Consider the following 22351-nt stretch of genomic DNA (forward strand, 5'->3'; position numbering starts at 1 on the left):
GTTGGCGAGTGAAGGGATGAAGTTTGATGCCGAACTCGCAACTTTTCTTCTAGACTGGTGAGTAAACTGCTGCTAATGCTAACGCTAGCTATGTAGCAATAGCAAAACTTGCGAAAAGCTCCTTTAAAGAAGAAGTAGCTCAACCGAGAGCAGAAAACGGCCCAACATGGCGACACTGGAAACACAGAGGGATAGACGCGAGGCAAAGATACTGTAAAAGTGAAAGGGACAGGTGTGTACAGGTGAGCTAAAAACAACAGGAAGTTAGTTTGTAGTTTGGCTGCTGATCAGAAATTAGTCATAACTCAGTCAAATGTGAACACACAGACATGATACACATATTTTTATATTCGGCGCAACTTCCACTTACTGAGGATATTATTATCTCCACTGTCCATCGCAAATAAACATCCATAAACCCACTTAGCAGCCACAGTAAAAAGACGCACCTGACGACTCCAGAACTTGCCTGAGAATAATCACATTTTTAGGTTTTCTTCGCTGTTAAAGTGATTGATTGATAGTTGTCAGTACATCCATTGGTGCACAGCAAAGAGGAACCCCTAATAGTAAATTTGGCTAATTATAAATAAAGTAATTATATTTACAAATTTTTTTACAAACTGTAAACAAATATAGGCTAAAAAAAACAGGCTCATGTTGTAGCATAGCATTAAAAACTGGGCTGCCTTTACAACGATTGAGGGGATTGTTTCTGATCTCACTTCTTTTTGTCAGCCAGATCTGGCATCATCAGTGATCCCTACATCAGTGTCGGTTCAATCACATGTTTTTCAAAGATGAGTGGTTGAATTTGGCTTTTTTATAAACGTTAGAAATGAATCCCACACTTCCTGACATAAAGGTGAAGCTGGGCGGCTTCATTCATCAACAATCCACCAGGTATTCTCCGTAATAAGAGCGTCAGCTGGTAGACTGCTGCTGAATGTCTCTGGGAGGACTCATTGAGTTTTTGACCTACATATATCTGCATATATTTAACAGTCCCCGGCCTCCCACAGCCGCCTCATTAGTGAATCTGTCCTGTCCTTCTTTTCTTTCATGCCATGATGAGCTGGGTTGTGTCTCTTCATCATAACAAAAAGAAGACGAGGAACAGGCAGGATTTAAAATGTCTGCTACTTCAAAACTAAGAGGACTTTTTGATGTCAGAGAAGAGACAGCAAGATGTGGTTAATTGACATGTATTAATGTGAGGAAGGTTCCTCCTCCTCCTCCTCCTCCTCCTCCTCCTCCTCGCTCTGCACAGATGTGATGTTTCCCGCTCTTCACTGCAGAGACGAGGGATGTTTTTATTGTCGGCTCGTCCACTTCAGCCAAACATAAAAACTTGAATTTAATATTGATGGATTTTGTAACAATTCTTATTCAGAATCAGAAGAATCTCGTTGTTTAATTTTTCTATTTCTATTTATTTTTTTCTTTCTGTGTTTATTGATTTGCACCAAAACACCAAAGCAAAAACCTACTTGGCAATAAACCAGATCCTGATTCTGATTCTGATTCTGATTGTTCATCTTACTTCAATTTGGGTGATAAACATGCTTCAGGTTTTGGAACTACGGTTCCCATAAAGCTTTGGGGGATGTAAACAGGAAGTTTAAACTTGCTGGTGAACTCCTGTTGAACCTCTGTTTCTTTAAACATGTATTTGTTTACTATTTTACCAAAGTAGCCCCGTTAAAACTACTCTGAATTAGTTACTAGCAGTTTCTAATGGGTGTACAGACAACTGTCACTGGACGACTTTTATACTGAAGAAAACTTAAAAACGTGATGATTCTCAGGCAAGTTCTTGGAGTTATAAGCACCTTTATTAGTGATTTCGAAGTGGATTTATGGATGTTTCTTGGTGATGCACATCAGAGACATCGATAACCTCTGGAAAGGTAAGTCACACTTGATCTAACGTGTGTGTGTATCAGTGTGTGTGTTCAGATTTGACTCTCCTTCGCCTCACAGTCTGAAAACCTCTGTGTTACATCACATATCTGAAACAAAGCAAGTAAAGAAAACTCCATTAAATCCTTCATTCATTCTATTTATTAAATTTGGCTCCACGTGGAGTGTTTCCCCTCCTTATGCAAACATTACTGTATCGTAACAACTATGATCACTTGTTTATCTGCAGTCCATTTTGGCGGCTGTGTAAATTTGACAGCTTTGTTTCGGTGCCATGGAAAGTTGGCAACCTGCGGTGTTTCCTCCTCCAACAGCCAACTGAATCCAACCGGCCTCCGTCTGATACAGCGGCTGAAACAAACACTGACAGAATAATCACTTCAAACGGGAACAAGAAAAAAAGTTGACCGAGGTGAGACGAGATAACAAAGGGGAGAGGTGAGATCAGGTTTGGTGTCAGGGAGTTCAGTGTTAAAAGTGCGTTCAATGTCATGTTCTTGGAAATTACAGTGCAGCTGCGCTGGTCCTCGGAGCTACTCCAGCAGCTCTGTTATTAACGAGGCCCTCTGTGAATATCCGAGCAGCGTGTGATGTCGCACATTGCAAGACAACTGAGGTGAGACTCCTAATGAGAGCGCAGACCCTCCACAGCGACTCACACAGATTCCCACAAGCATTTAGACGGACTATATGGTTGTTTGACTCTTATGTTTAAGGTCTAAAATATCTAAAACATATACATACTATACAACACTGATATTCTGTTCTCATGGTTTTCCAATCAGAAGATTTAGCTGTGACTCCTGATGGCTTCATGGCTGAACGTCGTTATTCCACTTAAAGCTGCGCTGGTGTTGCTCCAGTGATCAGTCAGTCGACTCCATCACTCGGGTGGGATCGTTATGAAACTGTGATGAATCAGAGGATGAATCCTGATGATTTTGAGCTGGGTTTTTACTAAATATAATAATGATAATGAACTTTATTATTTGTATTTACACTTTTCAAAAAACAAGTTCAGAGACATTAAATAAAACAGTGGTGCAATCATGACATAGAGATAAAAGGTGAGATGAAATAAAACTATCAAATGATAAAAAAAAAAGACCCAATAAAAGCATGATACAAACAGAAAAAGTTAAAAGCCTTTTTTATTAAAAAAGAGTTATTTCAACAATATGATGGAGTATTAGAGCCACAATGAGGAAATAAAATAAAAAAATTTCAAGATACTTCATCTTTTGGCTCATCATCATCATCATCATCATCATCAGGACATTGAAAAGATTGTGAAGAAACTGAAAAAGTTATGTTTTTTTCTCTCAATATTTATTATTATTATTATTATTATTATTATTATTATTATTATTATCATTATTATTATTATTACGACGCCTTTTCTGTAATATTATGACTTCATTCTCGAAATTCCATGTTTCTTTTTTTCCTCAGTGTGGCCCTAATAGTAATACTACTATCTACTACTATCGGCACACATGGTGTCCAGAGGCTGATACTGACTTTAGTGATTCACTGACTTTTTGTGTAGCGCCCCCAGCTGGTCACATCTGTGTCTGACAGCAAGGCTGCAGACTCAAAGTCCTGTCGTGTGAAAAGTGCATGAAATAACCAGATATAATGTGAAAGGTGTCGCTTGTAGTGACGAGAGAAATGAAACTAGACATTTTTATTTTAGCGTCTTTTCAGCTCATATTGTTTATGGTCCATTAACGTTCTCACCAGCAGCAGGAAGCTGTTTTCAGAGAAACTATAGAGAGTCAGTCAGAGAGCAGCTGGTGAACACAGTGGAGCATTCAGCAGCTGAGGAGTCAGATGTTTCCCTCAGGAGCTGGTGGAGAACAAACAAGGGGCTAAAAGAAAGAGCGGGAACACTGGACACAAACACCACTTCACATGAATGATAATGTTGCTCTGTGACTGGTTCATGTGTAAATAATCAACTCACCGTAACATCTGTATAAAGTCATGTTTACAGCTTATTGGCTGCACCACAGCGCCTGAAATAATCAATCACCGCAAGATTCAAGCTCACAGACAAAGTTGCACAAAGGCTGGAAATAGAAAATGCAGTAACTTCATAGTAAACATCAAAGCCTCAAAACCAGCGTCCCTCATGACACCCATGTGTGAAATCAGTCACATGCAGAGGAGTGTGGCCGGTGGCTACAGTTGCTGCTGGTAGCCTACTTCTCATATTTGCAAACTGTGTTACGCAACTGCAGATTTTGTACACAGTTCAATTCACAAATTATTCTAATCTATTTTTCTACATTCACACATTAGCATTTTTTTTGTGTGTGTGTGTGAGCGTGTGTGTGTATGTGTGTGTGTGTTTGTGTGTGTGTGTGTGTGTATCTGGCAGTAGCTACTGTACTGACAGTGTTCAGCTGCACTCTGGGTAAAAGAGCGGCTCTGCAAACTGATCACAGTGTTACATCAGACCTCACTGCGCTCATCGTAGACTCAGGTCAGTTACAGCGTCACATGAAGGGAGCAGGACACTCATGTCCTTCATGTAACAATATGAAAATCCTATTTGCACAATTACTTGTTAAATAAATTTTACTGCTGTAATATCAAGTATAAATAACTTGACAGTAGTAAAATGCACTTACCAGTAAATTTAACATTCATGAAGATATTATGTAAAAGTAAATGTTATTTAAACTAATCAAGTAAAATGTCTGTTATATTTACTAAGTTTGACATTTTCAATTACTTGTATGAAGTTATATTATTGAAGTTAACAAGTTAATTGCATTTACTGGTTCTACAGTAAACTGTCTCCTGTGACTGATCTCTGATCAGATCATTGATCCTGAGCCATCGATGCTTCAGCAGCATTTGACTGTTGTAGCTGCTTTAACTACGTCATATACAGTTTATATTTATATTGATCAGAATCAGAATCAGAATACTTTATTGAAATGAGGTGATGTCACAGTTGCTCCCTTAAGAACAGAAATGTAACAGCAAAGAATAGAGAATAAGAAATAAAATTATAAAGATAAAAAGATAAATATAAAATATAAAATGTAAAAATATATCCTTATACTATGATATATGACAACTATATATATTTATAAGAAAATGATTCATTCTGCAGACACTTTTACCTAAAGAGACTTACAAGTGAGGAGCAACAGTAAAGCTTCAGTGCAGGAGGAGACCTTGGTGTAAGTGTTAAGTACTAAATCTATTCATTAAGGTGAAGTGCCAGGAGATCAGGTGAAGATTTCAGTCCCGGCTCCTCCAAAGGGTCACCAGATCAATCAGAGGGGTCACGAGACGGTTAAAGGGAGAGGAAAGAAGAAAACAATAAGTCGGATTTATTCTCTAATCTTTGTTTAATTTATTATTAAATAACGTGAAAGGTTGGAAACCACTGGTTTAGTTGGTTAAAATGTGTTGAATTTATAATTTTATCATATGTTTTTTTAAGTGTAAACTGTCAGACAAATGTAGGAGTATGAATTTAAAAGTATAAAATTGCATAAAATCAAAATACTCAGGTAAAATGGATGGATGGAGGACATAATTGTAGCTTCATGTCTGTGCACAGTCTACATGCACATCTCTGCACTGTAAATTAGCTCATCTCAGAGAAAAGGATGGATGAAAAGCTGCCCGTCCCCGGTGACCTCCCATCACTACTCTCAGCCCACTCTCACCTCCCGGGCAGTGCTGCAGTAATGTGTGCAAGCATGCACATGTGAACAGTGGGACTAATGCAGCCTGCGAGCAATGTAATACCTCACTAGGCAGTGTGCCAACGCAAGCCAGGATTATACCACATGCTCCCAGCAGTCCATTACTATCACGCTAGGATCGCTCAGATCCAACCCCGCTGACTTGTGTCAGTGTGTCGTGCCCTCACACAGCGAGGTGGAAGTGTTCACATCCTTCACTTGATAATAATATTATATTATTCATATTATTATAGAATATATCATTAATTACATATTGTCATATGGCGCACATTATAGGATTATTACCTTATTACCTGCCTGGGAAGAAAAGGCTAGCACAAGCATCAACCTCCAACACTGAAGAACCAGAAACTGCAGTTCCACTAATGACCACTAGAGTCTGGCTCCAACAGTGAGTCAGTCCCCATAGACTCCCATGTTAAAATGTTCAACTTTACAGCAGAAATAAACATGTTTACAGCCTGGTACAAAAAACGTCCTCCTTCCTGATGAAAACTGTTTATATATCTCACCTGTTTACATTTTATTAAGGACTAAAGGTAGGGAGAATTGAGGGGCGTGGTCACTTTGAGTGACAGGTGGGAGAGCGTATGCACCGAAGTGTCAGCTCCACACATGCCCGTCCTCTTTGACCATTTTTGGATTAGCTGGGAGTTAGGGGGCAGAGTCACTGCCAAGATGGCAACAGTGGAGCAGCTCACTCTGAGCTTCAGAAACCTGTGGGTGCTTTTACTGTATTTGCATGTGTGTGTTTCTATCTGCTCCCTCTAATTGTCCTTATTTATATCGAAGAATATTGTTTATCCTCCCTCTGTACAGTCTATCTGGATATGCAGCATCTTTTCTGTTGCATTTGTTTTGGAGGTTCGTGTGTTTGTGTTTTTGCATGGTTTCTGTATTCGCAGCGTGTTTTTGTTTTGTCTTCCTGCAGCATTTGTTTTTTCATTTGCGGCACGTTTTCATTCCTGTATTTGTTTTGAACTTTCGTATGTGTTTTTGAGTCTGCATCGTTTCTGAATTTGCAGCTCGTTTCTTTTTGCAGTTTTTTTTGTTGCATCATAATTTAAAAGATGAACATGTGGTTTATGAATTTACCTGATAACTGCCATGAGCAAAAGTGTAAGTATTTTTTTTACTGTACTTCATTCATCAGCATCTACACTGTAGTCAGTACAAAGTCCCTCATTGTTCCAGGATTTGTTCGCCTTTTATTTGAGCTTTCTACCCCAGAACTACACTAATGTACCCCAGAACGTCACCCCAACATTTTATCTTTATCTTCAGTAACGCCTCCATCTGAGGTTTGAGTTCTGGCTTCGTATCGTTACTGTGAAATATGTCATAATTACTTTAGTGTTTCTGCAGAATCAGAGTCACTGTTGTTGTCTTCCATAGGTGCACAGTGTTGTACAAAAATTCCTCCTTTCCTTTCGTTCCCTGGTTTTCTGCCACTGCACCTTGGAACCACTAAGTATTGTATCGTTACTGTGAAATATGTTCAAGATAAGTTTAAGATATTTCCCTCTGAAGTGCAGCTGAGTAGAAGAACGAACAGTAACTACAGAAACAGGGAGGGCAGAGGTGCACTGTGAGGAGAGGAAAACCAGTAACTGTTTGGGGCCCCCCAGGGGGAAAAGGGGGCCCCTGACAGCCCCTCATATCGGCACATTTTGCAATAACAGCTATAAACCCCTAAAACCTCCCATAAAGACGCTATACAGTGAACTGCAGCTGCTCCAAACCCTGCTAGGTTAATTATTACTTATCATCTCTAACTTTGAACAAGACGTTTCTTAACTTCCTGCACTCTGTAATTTAAAGTAGGAATACAGAACCTACAAACATCCAACCTACTTCAATAAATGTGTCTTTAAAAGGAGGATAAACCACATCAAGTAATGTGGCTTTCACCTGAGTCAGACGCTGCAGATATGGCAGTTAGCCTACTGCTACTCTGCTAAGCTAAGCGCTAGGCTAATGTGCTTTTAGCTTTTTTCCTCTCCATTACGACTGGATTTAGCTGCTGAATTATTTATGTGCTGTCACAAACTCAATATCTAAGAGCATCAAAATTGATTTTTTTTTTCTCTTTTGACGGGAAACATTAGCTGTAGCTAACGCTAATGCAGCAGCTAACTGTAAGTGATTGCAGTCACTGCAGCGTTGTTTTTATTTTTCCACATAAATTACACATTTCTTTGGCATGATGATTTATATATGATGAGGTAAGATGATGCTTTTTGGGGTTTTGGAGCAGCTGGTCGTGTTTTTACAGAGACAAAGATTCAGCGCAGCAGGATCAAGCTGTAGCTGCAAAAAGACAGAAGGAGAGCGTCTGAGGGAGAGGGGGAGAATGATGGCGGGTAAAAAGTGACAAAGTAAAGAGGAAGAAAAGCAGGAGAAAAGGAGGGAGGGAGGGAGGGAGGGTGAGAGGTGCACGAGAGGGACCCATGTTTGTATGAAACAGAGAGAGAGAGAGAGAGAGAGTGATCCTACGTTAGCGAGAGGAAGCATGATCCTGCTGTGAAGCCGGGCTGCTGGAGCTATATTTAGCTTCTGTTGCCATGTGCCGGGAATGTGCATGGCAGAGGGAGACACACACACACACACACACACACACACACACACACATATACTCAATCATCGGCCCACACACACACAATAGGTTCACAACTGGTCATGCACTCCTGCACATGTGAGTGTATGTGCCGATCAAGGAGGGAGTTTTTCCTCCTGATTTCAGACGTGAGATCATCTGCACATCAACCTCACGTTCCTCATGTCATGTATTTGATGTGAGGTGATGTATGTACTGTAATACATGCTTGTATTCATGCACACAGACACACACACAGACACACAAACATGAGTGTTCTCCTTTCTGTCACACATACTGACACGTGATTTTTTAACATCTTAGCCAATCGCTGAAACTGGAGGAAACGATTGTAAAAAAACATTTTTGTGCTGCACGTGAACGCCTCAGTAGAAAATGGATTTCCTCAGAGATGCGCGTGTGTGTGTGTGTATGTGTGTGTTTTGAGGATGGAGACACTGTAGATTCATGCTGTATTTTCTCTTCAGCCCCCCCCCCCCCCCACACACACACACACACACCCCCGTTCTATTTTGCCTCTTTAAAGTTAAATGCACATCACTCTCTCTAATCTGCCTCAATGTCGAGCGGCGCCGCAGAGCAGAGCAGAGCTCGGCGTCTCTCATTGGTGCGTCGTCAGTCAAGAGACGGCCTCAGGTGTCACCATGCAAACCCGCGCAGCCCGAACCAATGAGGAGAGGTCGACTTCCTCTGAACCGGCTCTGATTGGCTGAGGCTGTGAAGGGGTGAGAACAGACTGATGTTCAATTTGGTGAGGGCTGTGAAATTCAGATTACAGGCTGTGTGTGTGTGTGTGTGTGTGTGTGTGTGTGTGTGTGTGTGTGTGTGTGTGTATGCACTATAAATAAAGCACATGACTAAGTACATTTACTCAGGTGCTAATTTAAGGTGTCTGTACTGTACATTTCCATTTCATGACAGTCTTGAGTTGAGACTTAAAGGAGCTATTACTAAGTTTTGATAATTGCTAAATAGCTAGCGTTAGCATTAACAGCTGTTTACTCACCAGTCTAGAAGAAACGTTACAGCTTCAGCATCAAACTTCATTCCTTTACTCACCAACAGCTGTTTCCAGAGGTGGAAAGCAACACAAATGTTAACTCCTTAGCTTAACATGTCTTTTCTTCTACTGAAGTTAGCATGCTAACCAGCTAGCCCCGGCCTGTCTCCTCACTTTCTGATAGCGACTCACTTTAGCCTCCAATCAGCATCTTACGATTTATGACAGTAGACACAACATCTTTGTATTTTTCACTGTCGCTCAGACAAAACAACAAATTTGAATATGTTCACTATTTCAGGAAATAATTGTGGGAATGTTTCACTATTTTCTGACATTTTATATTCAGAAAAATCAATTGATTATTAAAGAAAATGACTGTCAGATGTATTGATAATGAATATAATTGTTGGTTGCAGGCGGACAGTTCTTCCATGGTGGAGTAAGGTGTTATTTATTTGACACAGAGAAAACATGAAACGATTTCAACTTTAAAACAAAGACATACAGTTCGAAAGCTAAGCTAACCGGCTGCTGGCTGTATAGCTTCATACTTATCCCACAGATATGGGAGAGGCAGGGTGGTTGCAGAAACTGTTTGTCCAGAACAAATAAACCATTGTTTTATTCATTAAATTGATCATCTATAACGCATAATGTTCAGCAGACAAATGCACAGAGATCTGTGACTCCAGCACAGGTTGTTTTTTTGTCTTTTTAAATGACCAAGAGGATGAAAATAAAACTGACAATTATTTACTTTATAACTTGAGTTAATTGCAGAAACTGACATAAGAATTATTTTATTAAAGTCTTAAACCAGATTCATAAACTTACAGGGCTTGGGGGGGGGGGAGTACAAAATATATGTATATGTGGGTTTCTATCTGCAGACTGACAAATTAAGATTCATTGTCACAACTCCAGGTTCAATTTGTGCACAAAAATGTGAATTTAGTTTGTTATTCACAAATATAAAAAACTTCACTAATCTCATTTACATTTGTAAATCTTAAAATAATATTGACACTATGTTCACTCCCTATAAAAACATAAACACTAGACACAGGCCGTTTAAATGCTCTGATTCTGTTGGCTGATTGGCACCAGCTGTGTTATAGTTTGCTTCACAGTGATTGGCTCATTCGCAGCCGCGTGGCTAGTAACATCCTATCAGATTCATTCAGGTGTGCCCCGCGGATATTAAAACCCCACCGGTGACCACGCCCACACTGATGACGATGCACCGCTGCTCTTCCCCGCGCTGCTCAGCCGGTTCACTCAGCGGCAGCAGAACAGAAGATGACCGCCGCCTGTTCACCGGACCTCCACCCGCCATGACGCCTCCAGGGTCTCCGCTGCAGTGAGGTGAGTATATCTGCTGCTGTGAGCAGGTTGTGGCTCAGGTGTTTCCGGTGCTGTGAGAGAGGGGGGTGGGCAAGCAGGAGGTCTGCGGGGCACAAGGCCTGATCCAGATTTCTAAATGCGGAAGTATGAGTAGAGGAGTTTCAGACCCAGTTTTTGGTTTTTTTTCACTTTTATGAGGGAAATACGGTGGCCCAGAAGCTCAATGCACTGCAGCTTAAAAAAACATGCAAACAGACAAAACGCTAACAAATTATAACTTATATATACTTTACTTATCTATCTATCTATCTATCTATCTATCTATAGCTTAAAACAATAATAGAAAATAATTTGTGATGAACCCAGGAGGGATGCACTTGTTGTTCAATTCTTTTACCCATACAGAAATGTAAGATATGACACATATGTCACCTATAAGGGGATATTTTATTATCACATATATCCATCCTCTTGATATAAGCTTTCAAAAATATATGAAATACCCATAGTAAAATAAAAAAAAAAAAAAAACAGCAAATAATAACGTCATTTTTTACATGCACTTAAAAATGACAACGGCATATTTAGTAACAACAGACAATCAATAATGAAGTTAAGTTAATGGGAAATAATAATTAAAAATGGAAGTAGATTTTAGGAATATCCTGTTACATTCTCCAGTAAAGAAGATACAAATTTCACATCATTTTGCCTGAGGGTAAAATAATATAAAGTTAAAGTCTCTTTAGTAGGTTACACTGAATTATTATCATACTGCAGGTGATTACTCCATCTAGTGGTCAGGTAGAATAAAAGAGTTTAAAAAAAAAAAAAAAAGTACCCTCAGCATCTGGATACATGAAACTGTAACTGTACACAGCTGCTTCAGCCAATCAAAGGATTTTTTGAGCTGACTTTGAAGTAGGTGACACGCTGGGCGCTGTCCGTTTGACACAGCTCCAGAGGCTGGTTCTCGCTCTCAGACGTGCTGATGAACCAGCCGGGGTACTTAACGGACTCGAACCTGGTCAGAGATATTCCTGTTAATTTCTTGTCGAAGAGGAAACGGTCCATGTCGTTGCTGCTACTTATATCGTCCTCACTGCATTTCTGCCACGAGAGAGAGAAATGTCTCATGTTAATTCTTACATGTATGGAAGCTCATTTCTGCCAAAGCAAATAGATGGAAAAAATATGAAAAACTTATTGAAAGTCAAAACTTTGACGGATTAAAAAAAAAAAAAAAAATTAAAAATCATAAGATTATAACTATAAATTTTGAAATAAAAATTTAATTATAAGATAAAATTGGAAATTTAAAAAAAAAATTATGACAAAATAATTAATAAAAAACTCAAAGTTGACATTGAATGAAAATTATGAGTTAAAAAGTAACAAATTAGATAAAAAGTGAAAATGCTGACTTAAGTTAAAGATCATCAGATCTACTGCAGGTAATGTACCGACTATAAATGACAACCTCACACAACCCCACGTCAGAAAACACACACTATCCCATTAAGGTTCTTTGGAGAAAAAAAATTAAAAATAAAAATAAAACTACTAACTTAAAACCCCCCAAAGTCTGCATAATTTCAGGTTATGTGTGTGTGTGTGGGTGTGTGTTTGGGTTTGTGTGTGTGTGTTACCTCCAGATGCAGCTCAGCATTGTCGCTGTTCATGACGCAGGAGAGGTACAACTTGTGGTTGTTGGCATTTTTGATTGACAGAACAAACGTCTGCCCGGCACCACAGGAGATGTACTTCACCAGTTTAAAATTCACTGGTGTGAAGGAAACAAACAGGAAGTCAGGATTTCACGTTACTTTAACGACATTAAGCAGTTGTTGTATTGCAGGTCATCTCTATTGTCCTGCAGTCCAGTGGTTCCCAAGCTGAGGGGTCGGACCCCTCCAAAGACTCATAAGACTTTTCTCTAGAGTTTGCTCTTTGTTTTTTCTAAATTTTACATTTGGGCATCAAACATTTTATTCATTTTAATGAAATTATCTCTGAAGTTTAGAGGAGAGGCTTGTACCTTTGCGATCGCCGTATCCTCCTTTCAGAGTGACGGCCTGCAGTTTGAAATCTTCCGAGGTGCAGATGATGTCTTTCTTATGGGTGTCGCTCAGAGTGCACTCCTCGCTTTGGACACGTACAAACTTGATGCTTCTCTGTCCTGTGGTGGCGTCCGCAACCGTCTTCACAACCGTTTCTGTGGAGACGAGGAACGAGACGTTAGTCAGAAGAAAAGGCGCCAGGTGCGAACTCTCAGCAAACGCGGCGTCCGCCTTTCTCGTTTTCTTTTCATCAAATAGTGACACATGGACCGAGTCCGGGCTTCCAACAGCTGAAGTTTTCACTTTTATATTTTGACATGTTGTTTTCCGTCCCGTTCTCGTGGACGTGATATCTCAGTAACGCCTTGAGGAAACTTCTTTAAATTTGGCACAAACATTCACTTGGACTCAAGGATGAACTGATTAGGTTTTGGTGGTCAAAGGTAAAGGTCAGTGTGACCTAGCTGCAGATCACTGATATGAGTTATTTGTTTGCCAAGTGAGTATTAAATCAGCTGCTGTCGCTCCGTTGGCCCTCACTTCCTGATCTGAAAATGATCTAAAATACACGTCTGCGCCTGTGAAACTATCGTGGCCTTTCAGTGGATATTTAAAAACTGACCTCTGGTCTCTGACTCCACTTATAGTCCATTATAAACAATATTTTTTTCCCCACACTGTCCTTATCTTAATATATGCAATGAAAACACACGAGCTGCGAAAGGTTTTGTTCCTAAGGTGGATCTTTGTTATTTGAATTTTTAAATTATTACAAATGTCAATGGGGTTTGGAATTAAGTTTTTCCCAAATCTTGAAGAGAACCTGAAGCAAATAATGAGGTGAAGCATCAACATGTGTCTGTCTTCACCCACCGTCCACCAGGCTGTCCATGATCACTCTGCAGAGCTCGTCGCCTCTCAGCTCCCAGCTGCTGTGAGTCGGGGTCTTTTTCATCCTGTTCACCGCCATCAGCAGCGTAGCGACGCTCTTCATGGTTTTTGGGTTGCAGGAAATCTCCAGGTTCAGTCCCGTGTCAAGTTTGATGATCTCTTTTTTAACGTCCTACAACATCAAACACAGAAACCACACATCATGTCGTCATGCAGGTGCTTCCCCCTGATCTGATTCTAGTTTTTAGTTTAGATAGAAATACAGGAAATGTTTCAGAGATGATGTAATGCTGTGACACGTGAATATCATTCTCAATAAAAAGAGGTAAAAAAAAAAACAAAACAGTTGTTACATTTGTTATATTCTTTATAATATCAAATAAGAACATCTGAAAGTGACAAATATACATGAGAGTGAAAACTTATATATAACTGATAATTTTCTCTTACCGTCATGTCGAAGCAGCGGGACTCAGGTCCTGTATCGTCGAATCCCAGAGGACTGAAACACAACAACAGACAGATCTGAATGTAGGACGTTTATGGAAACTTGTACTGTCGCTCACAACTGACTGTGTGTGGGTTTAGTTGTGTTAAACACATCAGACCACATCACATCACATCACTGCAATCTTCTCTTCAACTCATTGGCTCCCTGTTTGTTTTAATTTAAGATTTCACTGATCACTTTTAAATCACTTCTTCAAACTCGTTTTCACAGACTTCCTTTTAGGTGATGTCATCTTTTATTCGGCCTCTAGTCTCTCTCTAAGGATATTCTCTTCTTCTGCCATCATTGCTTCTGCCTCGATTGTCAAAGCGCTTTGTGAACTCTTTTTTTAAAAGTTATTAGTATTAATAAAAGTTATAATTAAATGACAAACCGCTGTATATAACAGATTTTGGCTTTGGTTAATTCAGTGCTATTTCTTACTATTTTTGCCACAGATCTTTCTTATTTTTTTCTTGTTGAAGGTGGAAGTGAAACACGTTGTCAGATGAGCTGGAAGCTCTTCCCTAAAGTTAGAGTTAGAGTTACTGAGTTTTCTGACCTGTGATGTTGATATTTCCAATAGTAAGAGAAGGCAGCATTAAGCTTGATTTAAAAATAGAAAAGTACAGTAATGTCAGGCACAAAGAGAACTTGGTAGACTTTCTTAAACTTACCTGTCCAGAGCTTGAGCCAAATCAAAGTCGCACATTGTCCTGATGTAAACTGTGATGAGAGTGAAGTGATTCTGTGTCAGTGGTTTGTCTGAAAACAGATTGAGTCCCTCGAGCTCAGACAGCTTTTTATAAAGCAGCTGCCACTCTCGCTCTGCTTCCTTGTTTTTGCTTCGCGCATGTACTTTCTCTCTTGATGATCAGAAACTACAGCAACCAACTTTTACCTTTGTGCGGATGGAAACTGTCAAAACCACAGGCACCAGTCATTTCTGGATGGTAAAGGCCCGTTGTGAGACCTCTTTACAGATGAGATCGGTGACATTTATTGCGGCTCGTGTAAAAAGTTTTTCATTTTGTCTTTCACCCAGGCGTGGCACCATGTAGTTTAGTCTTTACTTAAAGATTTGTTATTCGAGTCTGATGTTGAGGGCTGTAAATGTTTTGTATAATTTGTATAAATTTTAACATTTTTTTATTTTATTTTATGCTATTAATTGATAAGCTTCTATTGAGATTGGATGTTTTTGTATTGACTGTTTTACATTGTTTTTATGAATCAAATTCTTTGCATGTAACCAGGGCGCCATTGAAAATGAGCCCTGGGTCTCAATGGATTTCCCTGTCTAAATAATCGTTAATAATAATGATAACAATAATGATATTAATAATGACAATAATAATAATTATAATAATAATAATAATAACACCGCCAAGATTTTTACCAAGATTTTTGAAACAATGCGTCTTCAGTTGTGCTCAGAAGGAGACAATATGGGGCGTGTCTGTTGCTAGCAAATTTTATCAGCTGTAGACAGTTAATGTAAACTAATTTTAACGTACCAAAGTATCAATAATCTGGATATCAACATGTGAAAGTATCAGAAATGTGAATATTAACGTGCAATAGTATCAAAAACCTGGATATTAATGCACCAAAGTATCAATAACTTCAATATTAATGTACCAAAGTATCAAGTAGTTTATGCAGGGAAGCATAAAGTGATGCACCACTGGGGTTGAAAGGATTCAACTTTTAGATTCTGTGAGTTTGTAAAACAAAAATGCAATGCTTGTCATTTTTTTTGTGGTTTAGTTGTGGATTTATTTACCAGTAACATGATGTCATTGACCCAAGAAAGTTCCCCCACCGCCAACACTGACAGGATGTGGGATGGGTGGAAGTTCAATAAGAAGTTCAATAATGAGAGAGAATTAATGTGGATGATATCAAGGAGACTAAAGGTGTTATAGAAAATATTGTACTTGCAAATGTTTCAATGCATTTGTTGTGAATCCTGGTGTAAAAAAGAACAAACTTAACATGAGATAACATCGCTGCAGATCCATCAGCGACTTTAACAGACACCACATGCTACTTAAATGTGGGTCAATGAAAGTGAGTGAGTGACAGCGGGGTAAACCTCTAAGGTTAGAGATTAAAGTCATAGTTAGAGGTTAAACTTTCACTGAAATCTAACCTCAGAGGCTGCAAACATCTGTTTCAGGATGCTTACACAAAAAGTCACCACCAGGACTAAACCAAAACATCAGGAGAGTAAATATGAAACATTCACTACAGTATTTTGTGAAACTCTTAAACCAAAATCTGCATATACGCAGTTATTTTTTATGAGTCAAAACGAAAACAGTTCAAACGTTTTCTTATTTACATCTCCTGGTATCTGGTCATTTAGATAGTTCTCACATGTTCGTTTCTGATAGTCACCCCAAAACAGTGGAAGTGAAGGGAGTTTCCTTGACTGAAAAATTATATCTAAATAGCAGCCATGCTAGTGGCTCTTTGAGGCTAATTGCTAACTTCAGCATGATTTACATACTCAAAGTGGCAATGCTAACATGCTAACGTGCTGATGTTTAGCAGAAGTAATATTTAACCCGTTCTCCATCTTGGTTTAGCGTGTTAGCATGCATTAGCATCATAAGTACAGCTGGGGTTGACCCGTCTGGTCCAGATGATCCCACAGAACAGCTCCAGGAAGTGGCCGTGCCCTGCTCTCTAACAGAAGTGAAATTAACCAGATTAACCACATTTGCAGAACTTACATCCCTGTTGATCCAGAATCATATAAAATATACATTTTTATTTGCGTGTTTTTTTATTTTGTATTTTTCATAATTGCTGTGTGGAGAGTTATGGCAATGAGGTACTAAAAAAGTACTTTGACAAGCAGCACAAAGGTGAGATTTACACTTTAAGACTGACTCATTTCACTCACAATCTATGTGCACTGAGTTGTAACACCTAACAACAACAAAACAAACTGAAAACTTGGCTCATAATTTGTGATTTGCACATTGTAATGGAGAGAAATGAGAAGGGAAAGAGTTTTCAGATACTGCAGCAATCTTTAAAAAAAAAAAAGTTAAATTTATTTATTTTTTTCCAAATCAAATTTTTTTTTATTGTTATTCTATTTCATGAATTTCTTATGCAAAACGTCCTTGTAACTGTTGAACATTTTCTGCTGGTACAAACGGAGCTCAGCAGTCGGAAGCGGTTCCTCGGTTAATTTACCCAGAATTCAGTGTACCACAGTCCGGCTCAAGACAGTCATGAACTAAACTGCTCTGTATAATGGATGAATTTGGAAGTCTGTCTTATATCTCTGGTCTTATAACTGCCTCACGCATTTTAAAAACCGCAGTCACGGGGGGGACTTCATAATGGGTTTTCCACCACAGGAAATCCCACAGACAGATAGAGATGAATGCTACAAATAAATGCTATAAATATCAGGAGGAGTATATTTCCATTTTCCATTGTGTTGGGCCTTTGATCAGTTTGAAGAAACATACAGAACAACACACAGTCACACATACAGAAATGCCAAGATAGACTACATTACACTCACCTGGTCATCTGTCTGGCGTGACGCTGACTCGCAGCCCTGTGGCAGGAAGTGGTGTGGTGCTGCTGTCGTTGAATGCACCAGATCTCGTACAGTCGATTGCTTTCTGCAGAAACACACCTCATCCTTTACACCTGCAACAACTTTTTTCTTCTTTTTTTTTTTTTTTAAATGTCAGGTCAGCACTCGTCCCTCTCAATCCATCAACGTACCACAACTAAGGCTGATGAATCTAATTTTATTTTCAATTACCATTTCGTCTTCCAACAATTATGAAAACAAGATAATCGAGATAAAATGATTATTGTGCCACATTCTGTTTTTCCTCCATCCACTTTCTGGTCATGTTTCGGCGTACGTTGGTGACGTACGTTGGTGACGTACGTTGGTGACGTACGTTGGTGACGTACGTTGGTGACGTACGAAGGAGTGCGTCATCTTGAGCAGTTTGCCGGTTTAAAATTGGTCAGATTTGTTTTTTTCCTGCCAAACCCTCTGTTAGCTGTTAGCCAAAGCAATGATGAAATAGGTTTTTAATTTCAGTGTTTTGGGGAAACAAACTTCAGATCTGTCAGAACAAGTGAGAGTTGTGTTGGATTTGAACCCAGTTAGCAAACAGCTAGTGTGGTTTCCTTTCAGTGAAGCACAGAGCCATACTACTACAACTCTGCATGGTTCAAAGTATCCATAGCAACAGTATCTCAAAGACCAGTTCTATGGAAGGGGATTAGGGTCACGTGAATGCCAGTGATGCTGACTTGTGTTTGCAGAGATTTGATACCAAACTGGAACAAGTTACCACTGCATATTAAAAAAACTGAAGTACACTGTGGTTTATGGGAAACCTGGAACTGTAAAGTATAGAGAGTGTGTGTGTGTGTGTGTGTGTGTGTGTGTGTGTGTGTGTGTGCGCGCACCACAATGGATATGTGTCTTCTTCTGTTCAGGTGCATCGTCTCTTCCTCTGCAGTAATGACATGGCATGACGATGCATTCAGGTAAAATGGGAGAAAAGCCACCAGTCGCCTCTGAGGACGACTGTTTTGCACATAAACAACCAAGTGGTGCCAACACCGATTCCCGCCTCCACCAAACGCAGTATAAAGTCACAGCTGAGTGCTCAATACTCAGTGTTCATGTCAGTATTATCACATCAAGTCTTATCTTTATCTTTGATAAGTCAATAAGGAGCGACGTGCGCATGCATTTTAACTTCTATCTTAACGTTAATGTTGTAATTAACTGCAGTGCGTTGAAACTGAGCTACATCTGAACTTGCGTATAGCCCATCTACAAATAACTGGATAACAACGAAGCGCATAAAGAACTGTAAATTGAGAAAAATTGAAAATATAACATACAAAATATACTTAAGTGAGTTACTGTCTACTTTCCTACCTGCCAATCACCAGAGCTCACTAATTTAACAGGAACAATTTATATTTCAGGCCGACAGTCTGACGATTCACCTTTCACTTGAGAGCTAAAAGCGGAAGTTGAGTTGCACCACGGTGACACGTTAGAGTCAGATGAATGAATCTGAATGTTTCGGATAATGAAATATTTCCAGTGGAAAATACATCACGATATCTATAGAAATATCCATCAAACTCATGTGATTATTGACTTAACCACAAAATCTCAGAAGGTTTGTAAAGATAAAAATGATGAGTGTCAAGACGTAGTACACGTGTCAGGATCAGACTGTGTTTCAGGTAGTACCTCTTCCCTTTTTGTTTGATAAACTAAACCACATCATCCGAGGATCCGAAAACTGTGACAACAATGACAATGAAAGCTCTTTTGTTTTTACCTCTAAATTCATGCTAAATTATCAGAGCAGCTGTAAAGATGACAGTTTGTTTCTTTACACATTATAATATAATATAGTATAGTAAAATATGAGGAGAAGAAGTAGAAGTTAGATAAAATGTGTGTGTGGTTAACCATGTGGTCTGCTAGTTGTGTCTTGCTGCTCTCTCTCTCTTGTGGCTCCTCAGCTCTCATGTTGTTTATGTTCCTGCGAAGATGGAAAAAGTGATGGTTGTGGTCATGATTTATGTCTTGTTTTCTCTGAGAGTATAATCCACACTTTGATATCAAATAAGAATGTCAAAGGTCTCCCATTTACTCCAATTGCTCTGCTGTGAGTTTCATTTCACCCACAACTTTATTTGATTTGTTCCAAATCAGCATGTTTTTTTTTTTTCTTTCAACCACATGACGCAGTTGCAGCAGTTTAAAGGGTGTTACACCTTTTAAACAACTAAAAGAGAGTATACGTGAACTTTCCCTCGTCACAAAATGCTTTACAAAAAAGAGAAAGACATGCACCAAGTGCTTCACATGAAAAGAAAACACGTAAAATGAACATAAAAACCTGTTAAAAGCATTGATCTAAAATGAAAAACATTAAAAACACTAATGTAAAATGAGATACAATGATGAATAAAATAATGAATCATTAAATAAGAGGAGTGCTGAGCAGTGCAGAAATGTGGTGCAAAGTGCTAAATTTCAGAGCTAGTTAAAGTAAGTTAAGTGAAGAAATAAGTTTTGAGCTTTCTTTTAAAAACACTCAGTGAGCTGGTTTCTCTGATATCTATAGATATCTATGTCTGATATCTACAGGTTGTGTGTTCCACAGCTTTGTTCAAGTTGTCTTACAGTTAGCAATGTAGCTTGTATATAAGGAGGAGGAGCTTGAAATCAATCGTAATTGTAACAGGAAGTTAAAGTGGATTGATTTGATCTCTCCTCTTGGTTCTGGTTCACAGCCAAACTGCGGAGTTTTGAATGAGCTGAAGTCTCTGTTGTTTTTTTGGGAGCCTGGTAAAAAGTGCGTTTCAGTAATCAAGTCGGATTTAAATGAAGGAATGAGTCAATCTTTCAGCATCTTTTGTTAGTTTATAAATGGCCGTACTTTAGCAGCTTCTAAAGTGAAAAATATGTTTTTGTCAACTTGTTCATTTCTCCTTTTGTTTTGAGGCCAACTGATAGGATAATTCAAGGACCCAACACGACATAATTGGAGACATGTTATACTGTTATGAACACTAATCAGGCTTTACAGAAGCTCAGAATTAAAACAGAGAGAGGTTTGAATGTTGTGAACACTAGGCGCTTGACACGTGACGTTGTGAAAGAGCGTGGGATCATAGGAGTTGTTGTCTTCACCACCATTGCTGTCAGCTTCACACTTGTATGTTTGTATTCCTTCAGTGTCAGTGGTTTAGGAGGTTTTCACCTGGAGCTGAATTATCCACAGAGGTATCTTCCTCTCCACAACAAACACATCAGGTGATTGTCTTGAGTAAAAACACTGAATACAGCAGTTTCACATTTAAAGTCAAGTGTTTCACCAATGCTGTATGGACAGAGTGTGTCAAAAATGTCATAGCATAGAAAGTTAATAAAATGTTATAGTATGTCTGTTATGTGCTGTAGTGTTGTGGTGTGTGTCCTCCGCTCTCCCCTTTTCTCCAGCAGGTGATCCGACACAGTTTCCCCTGGTTTCTTAATCAGGAGCTGGATCATAAAGGCGGTGAGAAGAGGCCTGGTCAGAGACAGATTGGGCCATTTGGCGGTTGACAAGCTGCGTGACTGTTCTCCCAAAGATAGCTGCTCAGGGTTTTGCTGTTGAAGCCTAGCAACACTCAATTTGTGTTTGTTGTTAATTTCGGTTATCTTGGTTTTGGCCCAGTTTTAGTTTCCCAATGAGTTGTCCACTGTCTGCTTTTTGTTGTAGTTTTTACTTATTTGTCAATAAAATCCTTTATTTTTGCCTGATCTGTTTCCGTGAATCTTTTTGTTCTGTCCAGTTTACGTATTTCATTCATTGTTACTTCCCGATATTCCTGAACTTTAGCAGGGAACGTAAGAAAGTCATAAAAAGTCCTATTACAGTAATGCATAAAAATTTCAAAAAAGGTAATAGTATAATAAAACATGAAACGACATAGCACAGTAAGGTATAGCAGCACCAAAAAACGTTGTAATATAGTAAGGCATCAAAAAGTTAAAAACATCATAATATAGTAAAGCATAACAATGCCAAAATACATCATAGCTGAGGCATGAAGGCATAAAAATGAAAAAAAACCCACATAGTATAGTAAGGCATAAAATTGTGATAGTATTATCAGGCATAAAATGTCATAGTATAATAAGGCATGAAAACATGAAAAAAACCCATAGTATACTAAGGCACTAAAACATAAAAATGTCACAGTATAAAAAAGGCATAAAATTATCAAAGTATAGTAAGGCATAAAAACGTCAAAAACATCATATTGTATTAAGGCATAAAGACAACATAGTATAATAAGGCATTAAAAGTCGACAAAAAAAAACCACAGTATATATAGTAAGGCATAAAAATGTCATAGTATAGTAAGGCATAAAAACTTATAAAAACGACATAGTATAGTAAGGCATAAAACGTCATAAAAATGTCATAGTATAGTAAGGCATAAAAAATCATAAAATTGACATGGTATAGTAAGGCATAAAAACGACATAGTATGGTAAGGAATAAGAAGTCATAAAAAAGTCATAGTATAGTAAGGCATAAAAAGTCATAAAAACGACATAGTATAGTAAGGCATAAAAAGTCATAAAAACGTCATAGTATAGTAAGGCAAAAAAAGTCATAGTATAGTAAGGCATAAAAAGTCATATTATAGTAAGGCATAAAAAGTCATAGTATAGTAAGGCATAAAAAGTCATAAAAACGTCATAGTATA

General features: G+C 38.7%; 1 protein-coding gene across 1 annotated transcript; it reads right to left on the reverse strand.

Moving 5' to 3' along the window:
* Positions 1-11202: 11202 nt before the first annotated feature.
* LOC111239668 (interleukin-1 beta-like) lies at positions 11203-14828 on the reverse strand. Its single transcript, XM_022769563.1, has 6 exons — positions 14737-14828; positions 14020-14071; positions 13552-13741; positions 12657-12833; positions 12268-12401; positions 11203-11728 (listed from the first exon to the last, which is right to left on the reverse strand). The coding sequence occupies exons 1-6, from the start codon at positions 14769-14771 to the stop codon at positions 11504-11506; spliced, it is 813 nt and encodes a 270-aa protein (XP_022625284.1). The 5' UTR covers positions 14772-14828; the 3' UTR covers positions 11203-11503.
* Between the last annotated feature and the right edge of the window lie 7523 nt (positions 14829-22351).

The sequence above is a fragment of the Seriola dumerili genome, unplaced genomic scaffold (assembly GCF_002260705.1).
Source record: "Seriola dumerili isolate Sdu_G_001 unplaced genomic scaffold, Sdu_1.0 BDQW01003649.1, whole genome shotgun sequence".
Lineage (NCBI taxonomy): Eukaryota > Metazoa > Chordata > Actinopteri > Carangiformes > Carangidae > Seriola > Seriola dumerili.